We start from the raw sequence: 14,777 nt of genomic DNA, 5'->3' as shown, positions 1-14,777 counted from the left end.
AATTCTCATTTCTCGATAAATTTTATAAAGCATTTTTTAATATATAAAATAAATTTGCTTAAATAATAAAAAAGACACTCAGATAAGAAACCTTTCCGAAGGTGTTAATGACAGATGTTTAAAAAATTGCATACTTTCTCGGAATTTTTATTAAATTAAAAAAAAAGTACAATTTTTTGCGATTTTCTGATGCCCTTAAAATATCATTAGCTATTTTTAATGAAATATGTTTTAATGAACTAAAGTATTTGTTCAAATACATCTACGTAATTTTAAACAGAATAATTCAACTCTGATTTAAGAATTAACTACAATTTTTCTGTCAAAATCTAAAAAAGTATATATATATATACAATATATATATATATATATATATATATATATATATATATATATATATATATATACATATATATATATATATATATATATATATATATATATATATATATATATATATATATATATATATACATATACATATATATATATATATATATACATATATATATATATATATATATATATATATATATATATATATATATATATATATATATATATATATATATATAACGCGATACGAAGGACAGATCTGAACAACCACATGCTGGGCTTTGCCCACACCGGATGTTCATATTCTCAATTTTCCCCTGAGGATGGCCGGGCGAATCTGGCCGAAACGTAGGGACCATGATTCCACACGGAATCAAAAAAGTACGCGGAGTAATCCGACTCCTAGAAATATTAACCAAATATTTCTCCGCGAAAACGCATTCAACCACATATATATATAGATATATATATATATATATATATATATATATATATATATATATATATATATATATATATATATATATATATATATATATATATATATATATATATATATATATATATATATATATATATATATATATATATATATATATATATGTATGTATGTATATTAATGATAAAATGTTTAATATTTCGATCATTATGTTTGTTATTAATATTAAAAAATACGATTCATATAGTACGCCTAAATATCTCGAAACTGGAAAGCTTACCTGGAAAAAAACTCTAAATTATTTAAACATATCCAGCAAAGCTGTAGTCACTTAACTTTTTTATCGCTCGCATAACAACATCTAATGTGCAACCCGGTCGGCTAATAAAGTTTCACGACGCGGTTCAAAACGCGCCATAAACCCTAAAAACGAGCACAAATCTTTCGGAACGCGCTACACGAGCTTTTGACGAATCCGAAGTTTACGACTGGAACGAAAATTTTAACACTCTGCAGTACAAAACCGAAAGCTCGCACGCGTCGAGCTTTTTCCTTCAGCAGTTTGGCCGGTTATCGTTAAGCCGATAAACTAATTTTACGAGGCAGAACCCGATAAGGTTTCGTGCAGAACTCACTTTTACAACGCTGGAAACTCATTATTTTATTATTCAATGTAGCCAAGCAATGGTTCGACACAGAGCTTCTGCCAAGAACCTTTATGCTTTTCTGCTTCTTTGTGAATTATTTTTTCACATTGTGTTCATAATCTTGATCTCGAACATGTGTGTGCAAAAAAAATGTTCATATCGAAAGGGTGAATTTGATTTGAGAAACTTTTTTTGAGTTGCAAAGCAGCTTAAGCGGATTTGTTTGAAACGAGAGAAATATATGCTGGTGGTTATATATTGTTAAATAATGTGCTTTTAGTGAGGTCGGTAAATGCAGAAACATTATCATGGGAAAGCTCTATTGTTCACCGGATTTATTTACTATTATTAAAAAACAATTCAATGGAATTGATTTTAAAATTGTATACATAAACTTTTAATATGTGATAAATAATTATTTTATTATATTTACATATCAGCGATATATTTATAGCCATCGAAAGTTTTTTCAGCGCAGTGCATTACTGTCTAATCGATAGCTACTTCGGCGATCGGTAACCTAAGGCTAGAAGGACAATAGTATTATGTGCAAAAATATTTTCTATCGCGCTTCTTTTCCAAACAAATACTAGTTTTTAGCGTGTGAATAACGCTTCTGGACGTCTATAAAATATTTCCAATTATTAACCTAATTATTTGGTTACGAAATCTCTTTTCCATTGTTATGTAGCCTTATTTTCGAGACGTGTTTTTGCTTGTTCGAAATGGTCGTGAGAATGCCCCTCGAGTTCTTTATATTTTATCCGATTCGCAATTCTATAAATTAAGACGTAATCACGAATTAGTATGCCTCTAACCTTAAAATCGAGGGGGAAAAAAAGAAAAACGCAATTCAGTGTATAATTTAAGGGGAGCGTAATTGCGTGGTGTATCGTGATTTTCTTTCACTTTTTGGTATTGTAACGGTTTTCTCTGGCGAGAAAAAGGGTTTAATCATTAGGTCTCGCGTGCAAAGTCGTACTTGGATAAAGCTTATTTATTGTTGTGGTATCGCTAGAGCTGATTTTATTCAAGGGTGTCGGGTGAAGTATATTATGTAGATGCTCCGATAATCAACGAGCAAATGAAGTAATTGACGATCGTCTAGTGAAAATTTGATAAGACTTAACTTATCAAGTTAAAGTTTAGTTTATATTGTGTGCTATTTTGGCTTATATTTACGGTTATTGAAATCCAGATAATATAAACGAGATCACGACGACGATACTTTAACCATTGATCCATTAAATATAAAAAAGCGTATCTGGTTTATTAGCCTATTAAATATAAATATGAACCTAAGTTTATATACACAATCTTAAATATTATAAAAAAAGTATAGCTAAATTCTAAAGATAATCGAAAAAAATATGTACATTTCTAATGCTGATATTTCATTAAGAAAATCATCATTTAAATCTAAAATTGCAAAAATTAAGTGGAGATAATTTTAATTGGTGAATTGATTTATTTTTTTGCGGAGTGTATTAATGGCTAATGCTAAAACATATCTGTCTATAAGTAAATGGTTTAACTGTTTTTATAATTGAGAGGTTTTCTATAAATACAGTACTCTTTGAATGCTCATATTATATAACTTATTATACAGAAATAAAGATAAGATATTATTTCAATTTCAATAATAAAATTATGTACGTATGTATTATTTAACCAGAGATATAGTGATTGTGATAGATATAAAAAATATCTGCTTTTTATTTTTAATCTCTCTAAGTGAAACATTTTTTTTAGAATTCCTCTCAAGTTGAAATAAGAGTGGAAATTCCAGTACCTTAAAGAAAGACAAGCTCTTAATTGAAACGTCAGAGTTTTTTCTCCCGAGAGCTGTAGTGAACGATAAAATTATTGTATAACACATTAAACTTCTATTCTCAGTTAATTAGACTCTATTCAAAGCCACACGAATTCTCTTTAACAATATTTTTCAATCCGTAAGTAAAGCAAACAGTCAGGGAAAAAAGCTTTCAGCCGAGGTTAGCCCAGTTTGCAATTTCTTTGACACGCCTCATTCTTTTAACTGCTGTACAATCTCATTTTTTTCCATTTTCATTGCAGACGTCAGAAATATCCATTTCTACTTAATGGATTGGTATATAATTAAAATAAAATGTAGTTGCGATATCTAATAGAAACTGTGTGTTTATACGAAATGCATTCACATTCAATTCTCGATAGAATTTTGCAGTGAAAAATATGATTACTGTTAGTATTTATTATTGAGAAATCAACATTTTAACTGACCCTCATATTTCGTATATTTTCGCTCATAAATCATATTTAGAAACATATTATCTACTTTGATACTTCAAATTTTCTTTTGAATAGTATTTATAATAAATGAAATTCAATTTTGTTGTATACCATAATATTGCATTTGGTATAGGTACAATATACCGCACCACTATAGTACCTAGGGGAGCTTTGAGCTTGTCCTGCGTCTCGTTGGAAATTTCAATTGAATTTTGATTAATGGACATCGGAGCGTGTCTAGCCATTCAGGCTTTGATGCTAATTAAGGCGTTTATTAATCAAGCGATCGCGGAAGGGTAGTACCCCGGGTTTCCACCCACTACAGCTTTACGACCCTAAGCCTTTTACCCCGCCACTTTTATAGTGTCAGCGCGATAAAATTTACGAGCCTAACAATCTTACGCCTTTTGCTTTGGGCAATTTGAAAAAAATATCTACGTCGAAAGGTTCGCAAAGCCAATTACTTTAATGACGAACTTCGAAGACAAATTATGAGGCGGGCTCGTGGAAAACGAGCTTCCGAGGTCGGCTACAATTAACAACTGTCATAAATTTTCCGTAGTTCGCCGCTAATTAGAATTATTAGCCACCGTTAGCATAAACCCTAGAAGCAAATAGGCGTAGAGTGCGGAGAATAACCGCAAGTCGGCAATTTCAAGCGTGAGTGAAGGAATAGGCCCGAATGTGTTTTAAAAATTAAAATAATAATGTTGATTAAAATGTTAAATGTACAGTAAGCTGCTATAATGTGATTTAAAAACACTAACTGTCTGAAGTGGTTCAGTAGATATGTGATATGATAGTTGAAGAAAGACAGACAAAAATAAGCAGTATAGTCATATATGTCGAGGGAAAGTTTCTTAACGTAAATTAAATACATATCTTAGTATCTACAACAAAAAGCTTCAAAACGAGCAATACTAATGTAAAAGTCAATGAAATACATTTTTTAACTAAAGTTATAACGTCTTTTTATGCTGCTTAGAAGTTTAAATCTAATAAAACTGTGCAATAGAACACAAATAATTGTGAAAGCATTGAACACACATGGGATTGAGGTAACGTGAAAGCCTGTATGAGTTAATTTCCAAAGTAACATTGAATCCTAAGGATTTCTACAACATTGCCTTCTTCACGACAAGAACAGTTTCGCAATGACACATGAATTTACTTGTGAGGTGAATACTTATTTTAGCAACAACTTTTTTTTCACAATATTACGAGCAAAGCAAAATATAGTTTAATTAATTGTTCCTATATTTTGTTTTTGTCAACGCGTAGAGAAAAAATACTTTTCATACAAGTTTATAACATAGCGAAAAAACAAATTTATTTTTTAGATAAATTTTAATTTTTTGCGAAAGACAACAAAATATAAAAATAGTAAAAACTATATTGTATCCCAAGTCAGGAATAAAGTAGAAGAAAAATCAAGTTTTTATCAAGAAAATCCTGATAGAAGTGAATTCCGAAAGGAAGTGTCGTGTCATTTTCAGCGGCTCTTTCCTACTCTCGAGTATCAGGCTAATGCAATAATTTAGGACATTGGATATTTGATTACCTATAACTCTTTTTATTTATTTTCTTGAATAAAGATAATTTTTCAAACAGCTGGAGATTTGACAAACTGTCAGTAGGGCATAATTGTGTACCTGCTAAAACACATTGCAACGACTTGTAAGCAATTTATTGATCCTTTTTTAATATATATGTATATTTTTGAGGGGGGAGGTCAGGTAGGGCCATTCCCTTCCTTGAATTTGCCTAGAAAATTGCTACCATTTAATGAATCTTAATGAAATCGAAATATTAAAAAAGCGATTCTCCCCTATCCTAAAAAAACTGAAATTTTGAACCATAAATTATCAGGTAACCTTCAAAAAAACTTCTCGAATATATCCCGAAAATATCATTCACAGTATGTTATTTCAGTGAAATCATATTGGAATACATTTTCACCAATAGATATATTTTTATAAGCAAAAATATAATTTATCTGACAGGTTCTAGTGAAATTATATGATTTCAACTTTTCTATATCATTATATATTTACATGCGATAAATAAATGTGTATTTTCAGTGAAGTTATATTTTCACTAGTGAAGTGCAAATACATTTTTATCAATAGATATATATTTCTACTAGCGAAAATATATTTTAAGTGATAGGTGCTAGTTAAATTATATGCCGCTTTAAAACGTCTATGAAAAGCAAACTGACGATTACGAAATGTCCATTTAATGTTTAAACCCTTTTCCATAAATATACATTTCCATACTTATTATTAATGATTATATTTGTTACAGTGAATGTTTATTTTTCATTGAAAATGTTTACTGATGAACTACAAATCCATTTTCACTATTAGTTGCCCACGTTCCCATATTTAAATCCATGGGAGATTTTGATTTCCGCCGCTTTTCAGTGAGACAGCCTGAAGTGTGTCAAATTTTTTTGAATATAGGCGACATATATTTTAATATTTTATGATTTATAGCGTGTACCTTGTGACTTAAGCTGTTAAAAGTTTCCCACGGTGGTGTCCAATTTTAATGAAGAACCGATTTTTTTTGAGACGCATAAAATTCTTTATGAGTATCGAATTTTATGATTAAATAACACGAGTTAACCCTTTCAATTGTGAATTGAAGAGTAGCTCAATATTGAATGCATGTTTAATTAATGGTCATTTTCTATCTTATTGTATGATATATAACATTTACATTGACTAAAATCGAGTCTCTTTTGACTTAGCGGTCGAATAAATCCTCGCCAAAGTATTATGAATATATTTAATCTTTAGCTAATGATCCTTGCAAAAAAAATATTGACTGGCAAATGTATGAGAAAGTCAGAAAGGAATGTTAATTAATCGCAATTTATAGAATCAGTAATGAAATTTTATCGTTTCTATCACTACCTGCTCTGAATGCATCTGTGAATCTAGCGTATTTTAACGTTTTACTTATTTTCAATATTTTATTTTGCACTAATGTATATTTGCAATAATAGATGCGCAATCTTTAGTGCTATCGATGAATTATTTATTGTGCTCTTTGTCAGCCAGTTATAACCTACATCTTCACTAGACCTCTATTTACCCGCACAACACACATCGGTACGTTAATAATTGCATCCGTGGGCATCGGAGCGCGGAAGATTTGCGGATGTGCATAGTCTCTCGGGACAAAGGAACTCGCCCCGGATCGATCCTCGTGCTCCCAACAGTCAGAAAAGAGCAAAACTCTGAGGTCACGGCTGCTGCTAGAATAAATCAAAAACACAAAACATATTTTTGGCACGGCTCCAGCGCAGAAACCCGACTGTTGCAGCTCCCTATACCTTGGGTACATACATATATAACGTTGATCATAATCATCATCGCGGGTCACCGATTTCGCCCGGGGCGGAAAGCAATTAAGCGCCCCCTCTTTATATTATCCATAATTATTCCGCGGTGCCTCGACCTTGCGCGCTAAAGCGGACCTTATGTAACTTGAGAATTGTGTTCGAAGGCGTTTTAGTGCTTAGGTTTTACCTAGCGTGTTTACGTAACACTATATGTTTAATAAACGGCGTGTTTGCTTTGCTCTCCAGGTAACGGCCTAATCGACGAGGCAGAGTTTCTTCAGTGGGTTAGCAAAATACAAGCATTGCAGGGAGCTATCAGCGGAGAAACTGGAGACACTGAGGATGAGATCACGAGAGATCTTCTCGCTGCCTTTAGGTATGACTCTTATTATAGATTTATTGTAGTTGCCTTTGTTAAAGCTAATTTCCAATATTTTTATTGCATGAAGTCTGATATTTTTAGACCATTGTATATTGTATTATGTATTAATAAACCAGTGGTTGTAGAATATTGACATTTTCACAGTAATATATATATATTATAAAAACATTAAGCTTACCCAATTATCTCGAGCATCAGAGCCTATGATAAAAACAAACTCAAATTTAATTATAATGTTAGCACAACTGCTTCAAAGACAGAAGCACCTATTTTAAAATATTATATATCTTAATTAGTCTATAATTCGTTGGTTTTTCTTACTCTTATATAAATTATAAAATGTTTTTAGTTTTCTTTCTATTATATATAGCAATGTTTATTTTAATTACATTGCATGAAACATATCAAACTATAAACATTAAATTGATAAGAAATCTTTGTAAATTTATTTATCATAGTCAAATAAACGTTTTATATTAGTTACAGTATATTTTTATAGATATGTTAAAAAATTGATACACTATTTAATACAAATATACTTGATGTTGTACATTTTATGTAAAATATTTTATATCAAATAAATTTTTCGTTACTTTTAGTAGACATCAGGTGTTCGATCTTTTAAATGTCATTAGTATGTGTAAATGACGGGTCGCAATTATACACAGATTACGCAGCTGCAGCAGTATTTATTAAATTAATATACATATTAGTTATAATATGTTAGAAATTGTGTGATACGAGAGATCGGCGGATGAGGCGCCGCCGGTCGTCGTCGAGCTTCACCAAAGAATGTGTTGCTATACGCCGCAGTCACGTCAATGTTATCAGTACTGCCTAGTTTTTGCCTATAAAAAAAATCGCCTTTCCCCCCCCCCCCCTTTCTCACGCTATGACTAACCGACTTTTGAAAAAATGATTTTCGATTTCGAGTTTCTTAAAAAACAGATTGAAATGTTTTTTTAGAAATGTAATAACACAAAAATTTGTTAAGCTATGTAATATTAATTAAAAATATATAACAACAAAAAATAAAAATCATATGTATGTTTTAATACAATAATTTTGATACATTCCTAGCAGTATTTTTTTAGTTTTAAAGTTATGTAGTATAGTTTGTAGATTTTATAATACAAATATAGAAAAAGTGTTTTTGCATTTCGAAAAATTTTCATAATATTTCTAAAGCTTTACAAATTTTGAATGTTATGCTTTAATTCAAGAAGCTTAGTCTTAGTATAATAAATAAGCTTATACTATAGTCGATTTCAATTTAAAACTTATTAATTTAATAATTAACAAATTTTTTATATCAAATAATTTTATAAATTCTCCGTTTATCTGTAGTTTACAATAATCGAATCTTCTATACTAAAACATTTATTATTCTATCATACTTTGATGATGCCAATAATATTTTACTGATTATAAAAAAAACATTATTTATTATTTTTATAAAAGTTTTAAAATTTGTCACATACTTTACAAGTCGTCTCGAATATCGAGTTGAACTTTTGATGGTCAGATTTGTAATAAAAATATTTTTTTAATCTATTTTTATTTTATATTTTCAGGGTTTTTGATCGTGATTGTAATGGATACATAACAAAAGATGAACTTCGTAGTGCATTAGATATGATAGGCGAACCAGTGACTGACGCTCAATTGTCACAAGTATTGGCACTTGGGGATATAGATAAGGATGGAAAAATTAACTATGAAGGTATTATTTTATTAAATATTAAATAAAATAACACTATTTTAAGTTGTTTCAATATACATAATTTAAATTCCTCTCCTTTTTTAATAATGAACCAATTTTTTTTTCAGAATTCGTAAGATTGCTTTTGTAAATCTCAACGGACGAACAAGAAAAATCAAGACGAATCGTCGTGGGACAATTAACATTAAAACCTGATAGAGGAGAATTTTATCGTTTTATTTCAAGAAGAAGAAACCATAAAATAATTTGATTTAATGTAAAAACTAAATAATTTTATACGCATTATATTTTTGTATGAAGTTTTCCCAATTACATTTCGTTACTTTAAAATTAAAACAACAGCATAATAAATTTATATATTGCACAATATTTTTTATTAATATAATTCTAATGCCTAGTTAATAACCACGAGGAAATGTTTTATTTATATAATACTATAATATAAATGCATAATAGATTATATTATATTTAATATCATATTTTTAAATATTTACATTATAATGAAAATATCAACATAAACAATAATAAAAAAATACATAAAAATAAAGAAATGTGCTTCATTGAATCAATAAAAAAATGTTATAGTACTGAAATTGTAAATTTACATTTTATACTTACTTAGGGGTTGTCATGTGTATATTTTTTTAATATTTAATATCTGTAGAATTATAATGACATACTAAACGTTATGCTATATACTGTTACTACTTATGCTATATTAATAATTTAGAAAAGGCAGGCCCTGTTCTATCTTTGATTGTTTGTAATATGGCAACCCTGTTATAAAATGGTATTATAATCATATTTATAAACTAATTAACTTTAATTAAATTTCAACTTTTATGTACAGCATAGAGAATTTAAATACATTATTGAAAAAAAAGAACAATATTTATATGGCTGTTGATACATAACGTGACTAATATTTTGTTAAATATAAATAATATTTTATTGTATAATATTATTGTAAATTATCTAGTCAAGCGAGATTAGAGGTTTTTGAGTAATAATGTAAAAAAACGAAATAACTATATGTAATCATTGTAAATTGATTATGTAAAACATATTATATATTTTGAGAACAATGAATATTGTGTCCAATGAAATTGTTATTTTCTTAACTTTAATTTACAACTCAAAAATTATTGTTTGTAATAATAATTATTGTTGAATAAAAAATCAAATAACTCTTATGAAGATGTTTCAATATGTACCTATTATAGAAGAGAATATCTGAAATTATTTTTTAAGATATGAATTCTAGATTAAGTGGAATATTTTCTTAAATCGTGTAGATTAATAATCATCCAAATATAAAAACCTTAAGCAAACATTTACATAGAGATTATAAAAAAGTAATTTTATTTCGTATAATTGAACTAAAACTTTGTATATACTGTAGTTAATCTAAGCATGTATCATTTGGTATAAGAATAAATCATTTTATTTATGACCACACTAATTAAGTCATCAGATTATTACTCGCAAGTGTAGTACAAAAAGTTAAGAAGGTCATAAGCTACGTCATAGGATAAACTGTTATTTATTCGTACTTACATAAGAAGCAGGAGTTTCTACATATTAGCAACTACATGTATCTAGCCAAATTGCAAATCAAGGCTATGTGTGCTAACCGATGCTCAGCCTGACTTCCTACCTGAGATGTCGCTAGAGACAATAGCAGTTGGGAAAATCCAAAGCAATTAAACGGTTTAGAAGAGGCAGCAATTAGTCACGGTCCGCTTGCATCGGGTATAGAGAAAAGGTAACAACGAAAAGGTAAAAAAGCGGCCAACTGTCAGCAACGAAACGTCACCGTAGAAAATCACTATTTTGAATATTGACAAAATTTTCAAAAAATTTCTTTTGCAAATATTTTGCAAATCTCTAAGTTAATTTCATTGTCAACAATGTGATTATGTAAAAAAAATAAACAATGCTCTAACCACTTTTTTACACATATTTGATAAGATATTCGTTTATCTGTAATATTACAATTTACTTGTAAAATAGTTATATATATATATATTTGTGACCTAAAATATAACTATATGGAATGCATTGCGTGCATCATTGTTGTTATCGGCAATAAGCTCCTACGAGTTCAACCCTTCAGGCGGACACCCAGCTTGTAACGGCCTAGTGAGTGGTTCCTTACCCCCCGTAGTACTAAGTAAGTTATTGGAGATATATTAGTTTTTCTCCCGAGCGCTCAAGTAGATGGCTCTCATTGGCTAACCGGCATTGCAAATACATTGCGTATCATCTTAGTAATAGCACCACCCCCCAGGTATACGGAGGGATGTTTATGCTACCTCAGCCGCAGCCTTTAGCCGTCGGAACCCCCGTAGGGGGAGAGCCCTGTGGCTTGCTTGCGTTACTAGGTAGAGCCTTGCGCTCTACCTCAGACGGCCAGCCTGAGAGGGCCCTTCCCCTCAAGGGTTTGGGATTTAGCCCGAGAGGGGTTCCTTGCTCTGTGTGGAAGTGGAGGTTAGGGAATATTTGTGACCTACTATTTTTATTGTGGTGAACGGAAGCAAAAGTCGAATAAAATTTCAAAGGCATCCGAAGTGTCACATTTTACAATTATTATACGGCAGGAATATTTATTTGAAAATGGAATCACGCGATTAAAAGTCCGACTGTTATGTTGATGAATTATGAATAATTGCTCATCAATTGGATTAAGATTAAATTTTTTTAGACTAAGATTTTTTTATGATTGTTGAATTATCTGCTTGCTCCGCGAATATTCTATCATAGTACACATATAGCGCTAAAATGTAAATAAATACCTCCAGCTTCTGAAAACTCAGGCTATATATGTTTTAATATTGTATTAAAAATATTAAAATATATTATTTCAGAAACTTTTTTACCTTTTATAATTTTCCTTTAATTTTTATTTTGTAAAATGCCTGATAGACTAATTATTTAGAGTCTTCCTAAACGCTTTTTTGTTTATTTCAATTCTAAAAATACAAAATTCTTCTAAGAAAAAGAAATAATAATAAAATATATTTATAAATAATAAAATATATTTTTAATCTTTAATTACAAGTAGATATACATATTAAAATCAAAATAATAAGTTATTTTGTAGTGGTATCACTTTGTCGGTCGTTACTTCGAATACCCGACCCGAAGTAGCGAGAACTGTCATCAGCTTGTTCCGCATCTGTCTCGAAATGTCTATACCGCGCACTGTGGGGGCCCGGGCGGTGCGCCCCATTTTGTCATTGGATCATGATGAAGCCAGGAGGCGCGTCATCAACCTGTATAAGGCTTGGTATCGGCAAATCCCAGCCATAAGTACGTTCCTCTTATGTCATCAACATTATCTTTTTATATTTGATGTACAACAAATGCGATGTTAACTATCTAAACTAAACTTTATTTGAATAATTTTTAGCTGAATAGTTCGTAAGCAATGTTTGCTGATGTATTTTTATAAACAAACAAGTTTGAGGTTATGTTTAGTTATCGGTTCAATATAGTTAATTAGTGTTGTGTTGACATTTTAACATTTAAATATTGTTCTATATTTATAACTTGGCAATAATATTAATTGTTCGATATTTATAAAGCTGGTGTACATTGCCAATAATTATATAATTTTGTTTACAGCTATGGATTATCATATACCTAAAAACGAGCAACAACTGAGAGAAAAACTTCGCGAAGAGTTTTACAAACACAAACACGTGAAAGACATTAGGGTCATCGATATGCTAGTTGTAAAGGTATTATTGTTTTGTTTTTTCATTTATTTTTCAATTGCAATGTTTTAATTGTGTTTTTTAAGGGTCAAAATGAACTGAAAGAGACAGCCAAGCAGTGGAAGCAAGAATGTCACCTTTTGGCTTATTGGAAAGAAACGCACGAGCACAAGCCTACTGAATTTCTTAACAAGTTCTTCAGTGGTTCAGATTAACTATCTGCGATTGGGCGTCAATCTTTAATTTTAATGCTAATTACCACATTTTGTTGTAGATAATTTAATAAAACATGTTGTATAAATAAATTTATATTTGAAAAATATATAGTTTTGTGTTTAGAATATTAACTTATTAATAGTTGTTTTTAAAGCAAACTTAATAATTTGTAAAATTCATGAAATGAAAACATTTTTAAAATTAAATTATTTTATTTTAGTTTGATAGATGAACATTTATGATAATAACAGGTTGCACTGACAGATGAGGAAAAAATATTGTGTCATGAAACAAGGAAACCAGTGTTTGGTTTTACCCTCAAATTCCCCACGTTTTAATTTATTTCTTCAATTGAAATAAAATGTTCCTAATGAAAAATTCTTCATCAAATTTCTTATACACATACTATAAAATTAATTATTTAAAAATATATATTACAATTTAAGAAAAAGTGACAAATCATTATTAATTAAAAAAATATAGCATTAAATTTTACTCAAATAACACAGATTTCAAAAAACGTATAAAACACTTCTATACGCATAAAGAGCATGATGAGAAACAAGATTCCTAATTATTTGCTATGACCTTTTTGGATCAAATTAGACTTCTGGCAATGTCAAATATTACACTGCCAGAAATCGTTTTTTTATGAATATGTAAGGACAATTTAAATAATCAAAATATAAAATAATTGTTTCATAAAACAAATTGTGCACTACTGTTGGACAGATTAGATGCGAATACCTTATGAATAACTCTCTACCACCAATCCTTTTCGAAGAAAAATAAATAACGTAAATGCACAAACAATTCGTTTTTTGGAACAAAGTATTTATTTAAATTCACATATCTGCTAAATCGCACACCCGTAAGGTGGTTATCTTGCGGTGAAATGTTGTCTTGTATTTTGGGTTTAAAAATATAAATTAAATGCTTCTTAACATCAAAACCTATTTAATAATTTAGATTGGCCTTTAAAACTGTCATAAATTAATTATATGTTTCTTAAGTTAAATATTAATGCAAAAATTCTTTCATGCATTTTTGTATGATCAAAAAAATACATTCATAAGAAAAATTGACAACCTTAGAAGGAATGTTTTAAAATAAATAAATTAGAGCAAATATTACATGTGGTTGGATTATTAAAATTGACAGTTTCATATTGCACATTCAATTGTTAATTTTTTTCACTTGATTCACTTGATTATTTCCACTTCATATCTTCAAAGTTTTTCAAATTAACGTTAGCATTTTTCCTCGGGATGATTAACATGAATTTTGGAACTAGCTCCAGAAGCATTTTCGATTCGTTTTGCACCAAGTCCATTAACATCAGAGGCTGTATTAGTCTCGATAATAATTTGATTTTCTTCGTATTGTATACAAAATTCTGGTTCTACACAAGTTTCTGATTCTACACGAGTTTCTGATTGGTGACTATTTTACGTTACTTTATTACATTTTAGCCTCTCTATTCGATACTAGTACGTTGTCTTTTACTTTGATGCCATGAGTACCTAAGTAAATAATATAATCAATTTATATTATGCTATGTTATATATTACAATAAATTTTAGTTGTCCTTTGATTTGAAATTTGATGTATTAATTCAGATTAAAAAAAATATTCAAAGTGAAAACTAGTTTCACTTACCAAAATCCAACTTTTTTTGATTCAGGAAAATTC

At 29.4% G+C, this 14,777-nt stretch overlaps 2 protein-coding genes across 6 annotated transcripts in view; both read left to right on the top strand.

The window, feature by feature from the left end:
- Eip63F-1 (Ecdysone-induced protein 63F 1) overlaps positions 1-9,514 on the top strand; it is a 93,696-nt gene extending 84,182 nt beyond the window's left edge. For all 5 annotated transcript variants that reach the window (XM_088183426.1, XM_088183425.1, XM_088183424.1 and 2 more), the window contains 3 exons: positions 7,292-7,421; positions 9,002-9,150; positions 9,258-9,514. In XM_088183426.1, coding sequence (XP_088039552.1) covers positions 7,292-7,421; positions 9,002-9,150; positions 9,258-9,280 — 302 coding nt within the window. In that variant the 3' untranslated portion in view covers positions 9,281-9,514. The remainder of the gene's footprint in view (positions 1-7,291; positions 7,422-9,001; positions 9,151-9,257) is intronic.
- A 2,757-nt stretch (positions 9,515-12,271) lies between these two features.
- On the top strand, positions 12,272-13,189 carry ND-B14 (NADH dehydrogenase (ubiquinone) B14 subunit). Its single transcript, XM_088183423.1, has 3 exons — positions 12,272-12,462; positions 12,778-12,893; positions 12,956-13,189. Exons 1-3 carry the CDS (start codon positions 12,339-12,341, stop codon positions 13,082-13,084), a joined length of 369 nt encoding a protein of 122 aa, XP_088039549.1. The 5' UTR covers positions 12,272-12,338; the 3' UTR covers positions 13,085-13,189.
- Positions 13,190-14,777: the final 1,588 nt, after the last annotated feature.

The sequence above is a fragment of the Plectrocnemia conspersa genome, unplaced genomic scaffold (assembly GCF_051122295.1).
Source record: "Plectrocnemia conspersa isolate PC_06_02 unplaced genomic scaffold, ASM5112229v1 ptg000003l, whole genome shotgun sequence".
Classification (NCBI taxonomy): domain Eukaryota; kingdom Metazoa; phylum Arthropoda; class Insecta; order Trichoptera; family Polycentropodidae; genus Plectrocnemia; species Plectrocnemia conspersa.
The sequence above is the reverse complement of the archived record's forward strand: the minus strand, read 5'-3'. Positions and strand labels throughout refer to the sequence as shown.

What these genes read in the sequence shown, in the direction of transcription:
- ND-B14 (XM_088183423.1), top strand. Translation starts at nt 12,339, where the DNA reads ATGTCTATACCGCGCACTGTGGGGGCCCGGGCGGTGCGCCCCATTTTG. An exon ending in TCGGCAAATCCCAGCCATAA is followed by an intron (nt 12,463 to 12,777) that starts GTACGTTCCTCT and finishes TTTTGTTTACAG; the next exon opens with CTATGGATTATCATATACCT. An exon ending in TCGATATGCTAGTTGTAAAG is followed by an intron (nt 12,894 to 12,955) that starts GTATTATTGTTT and finishes GTGTTTTTTAAG; the next exon opens with GGTCAAAATGAACTGAAAGA.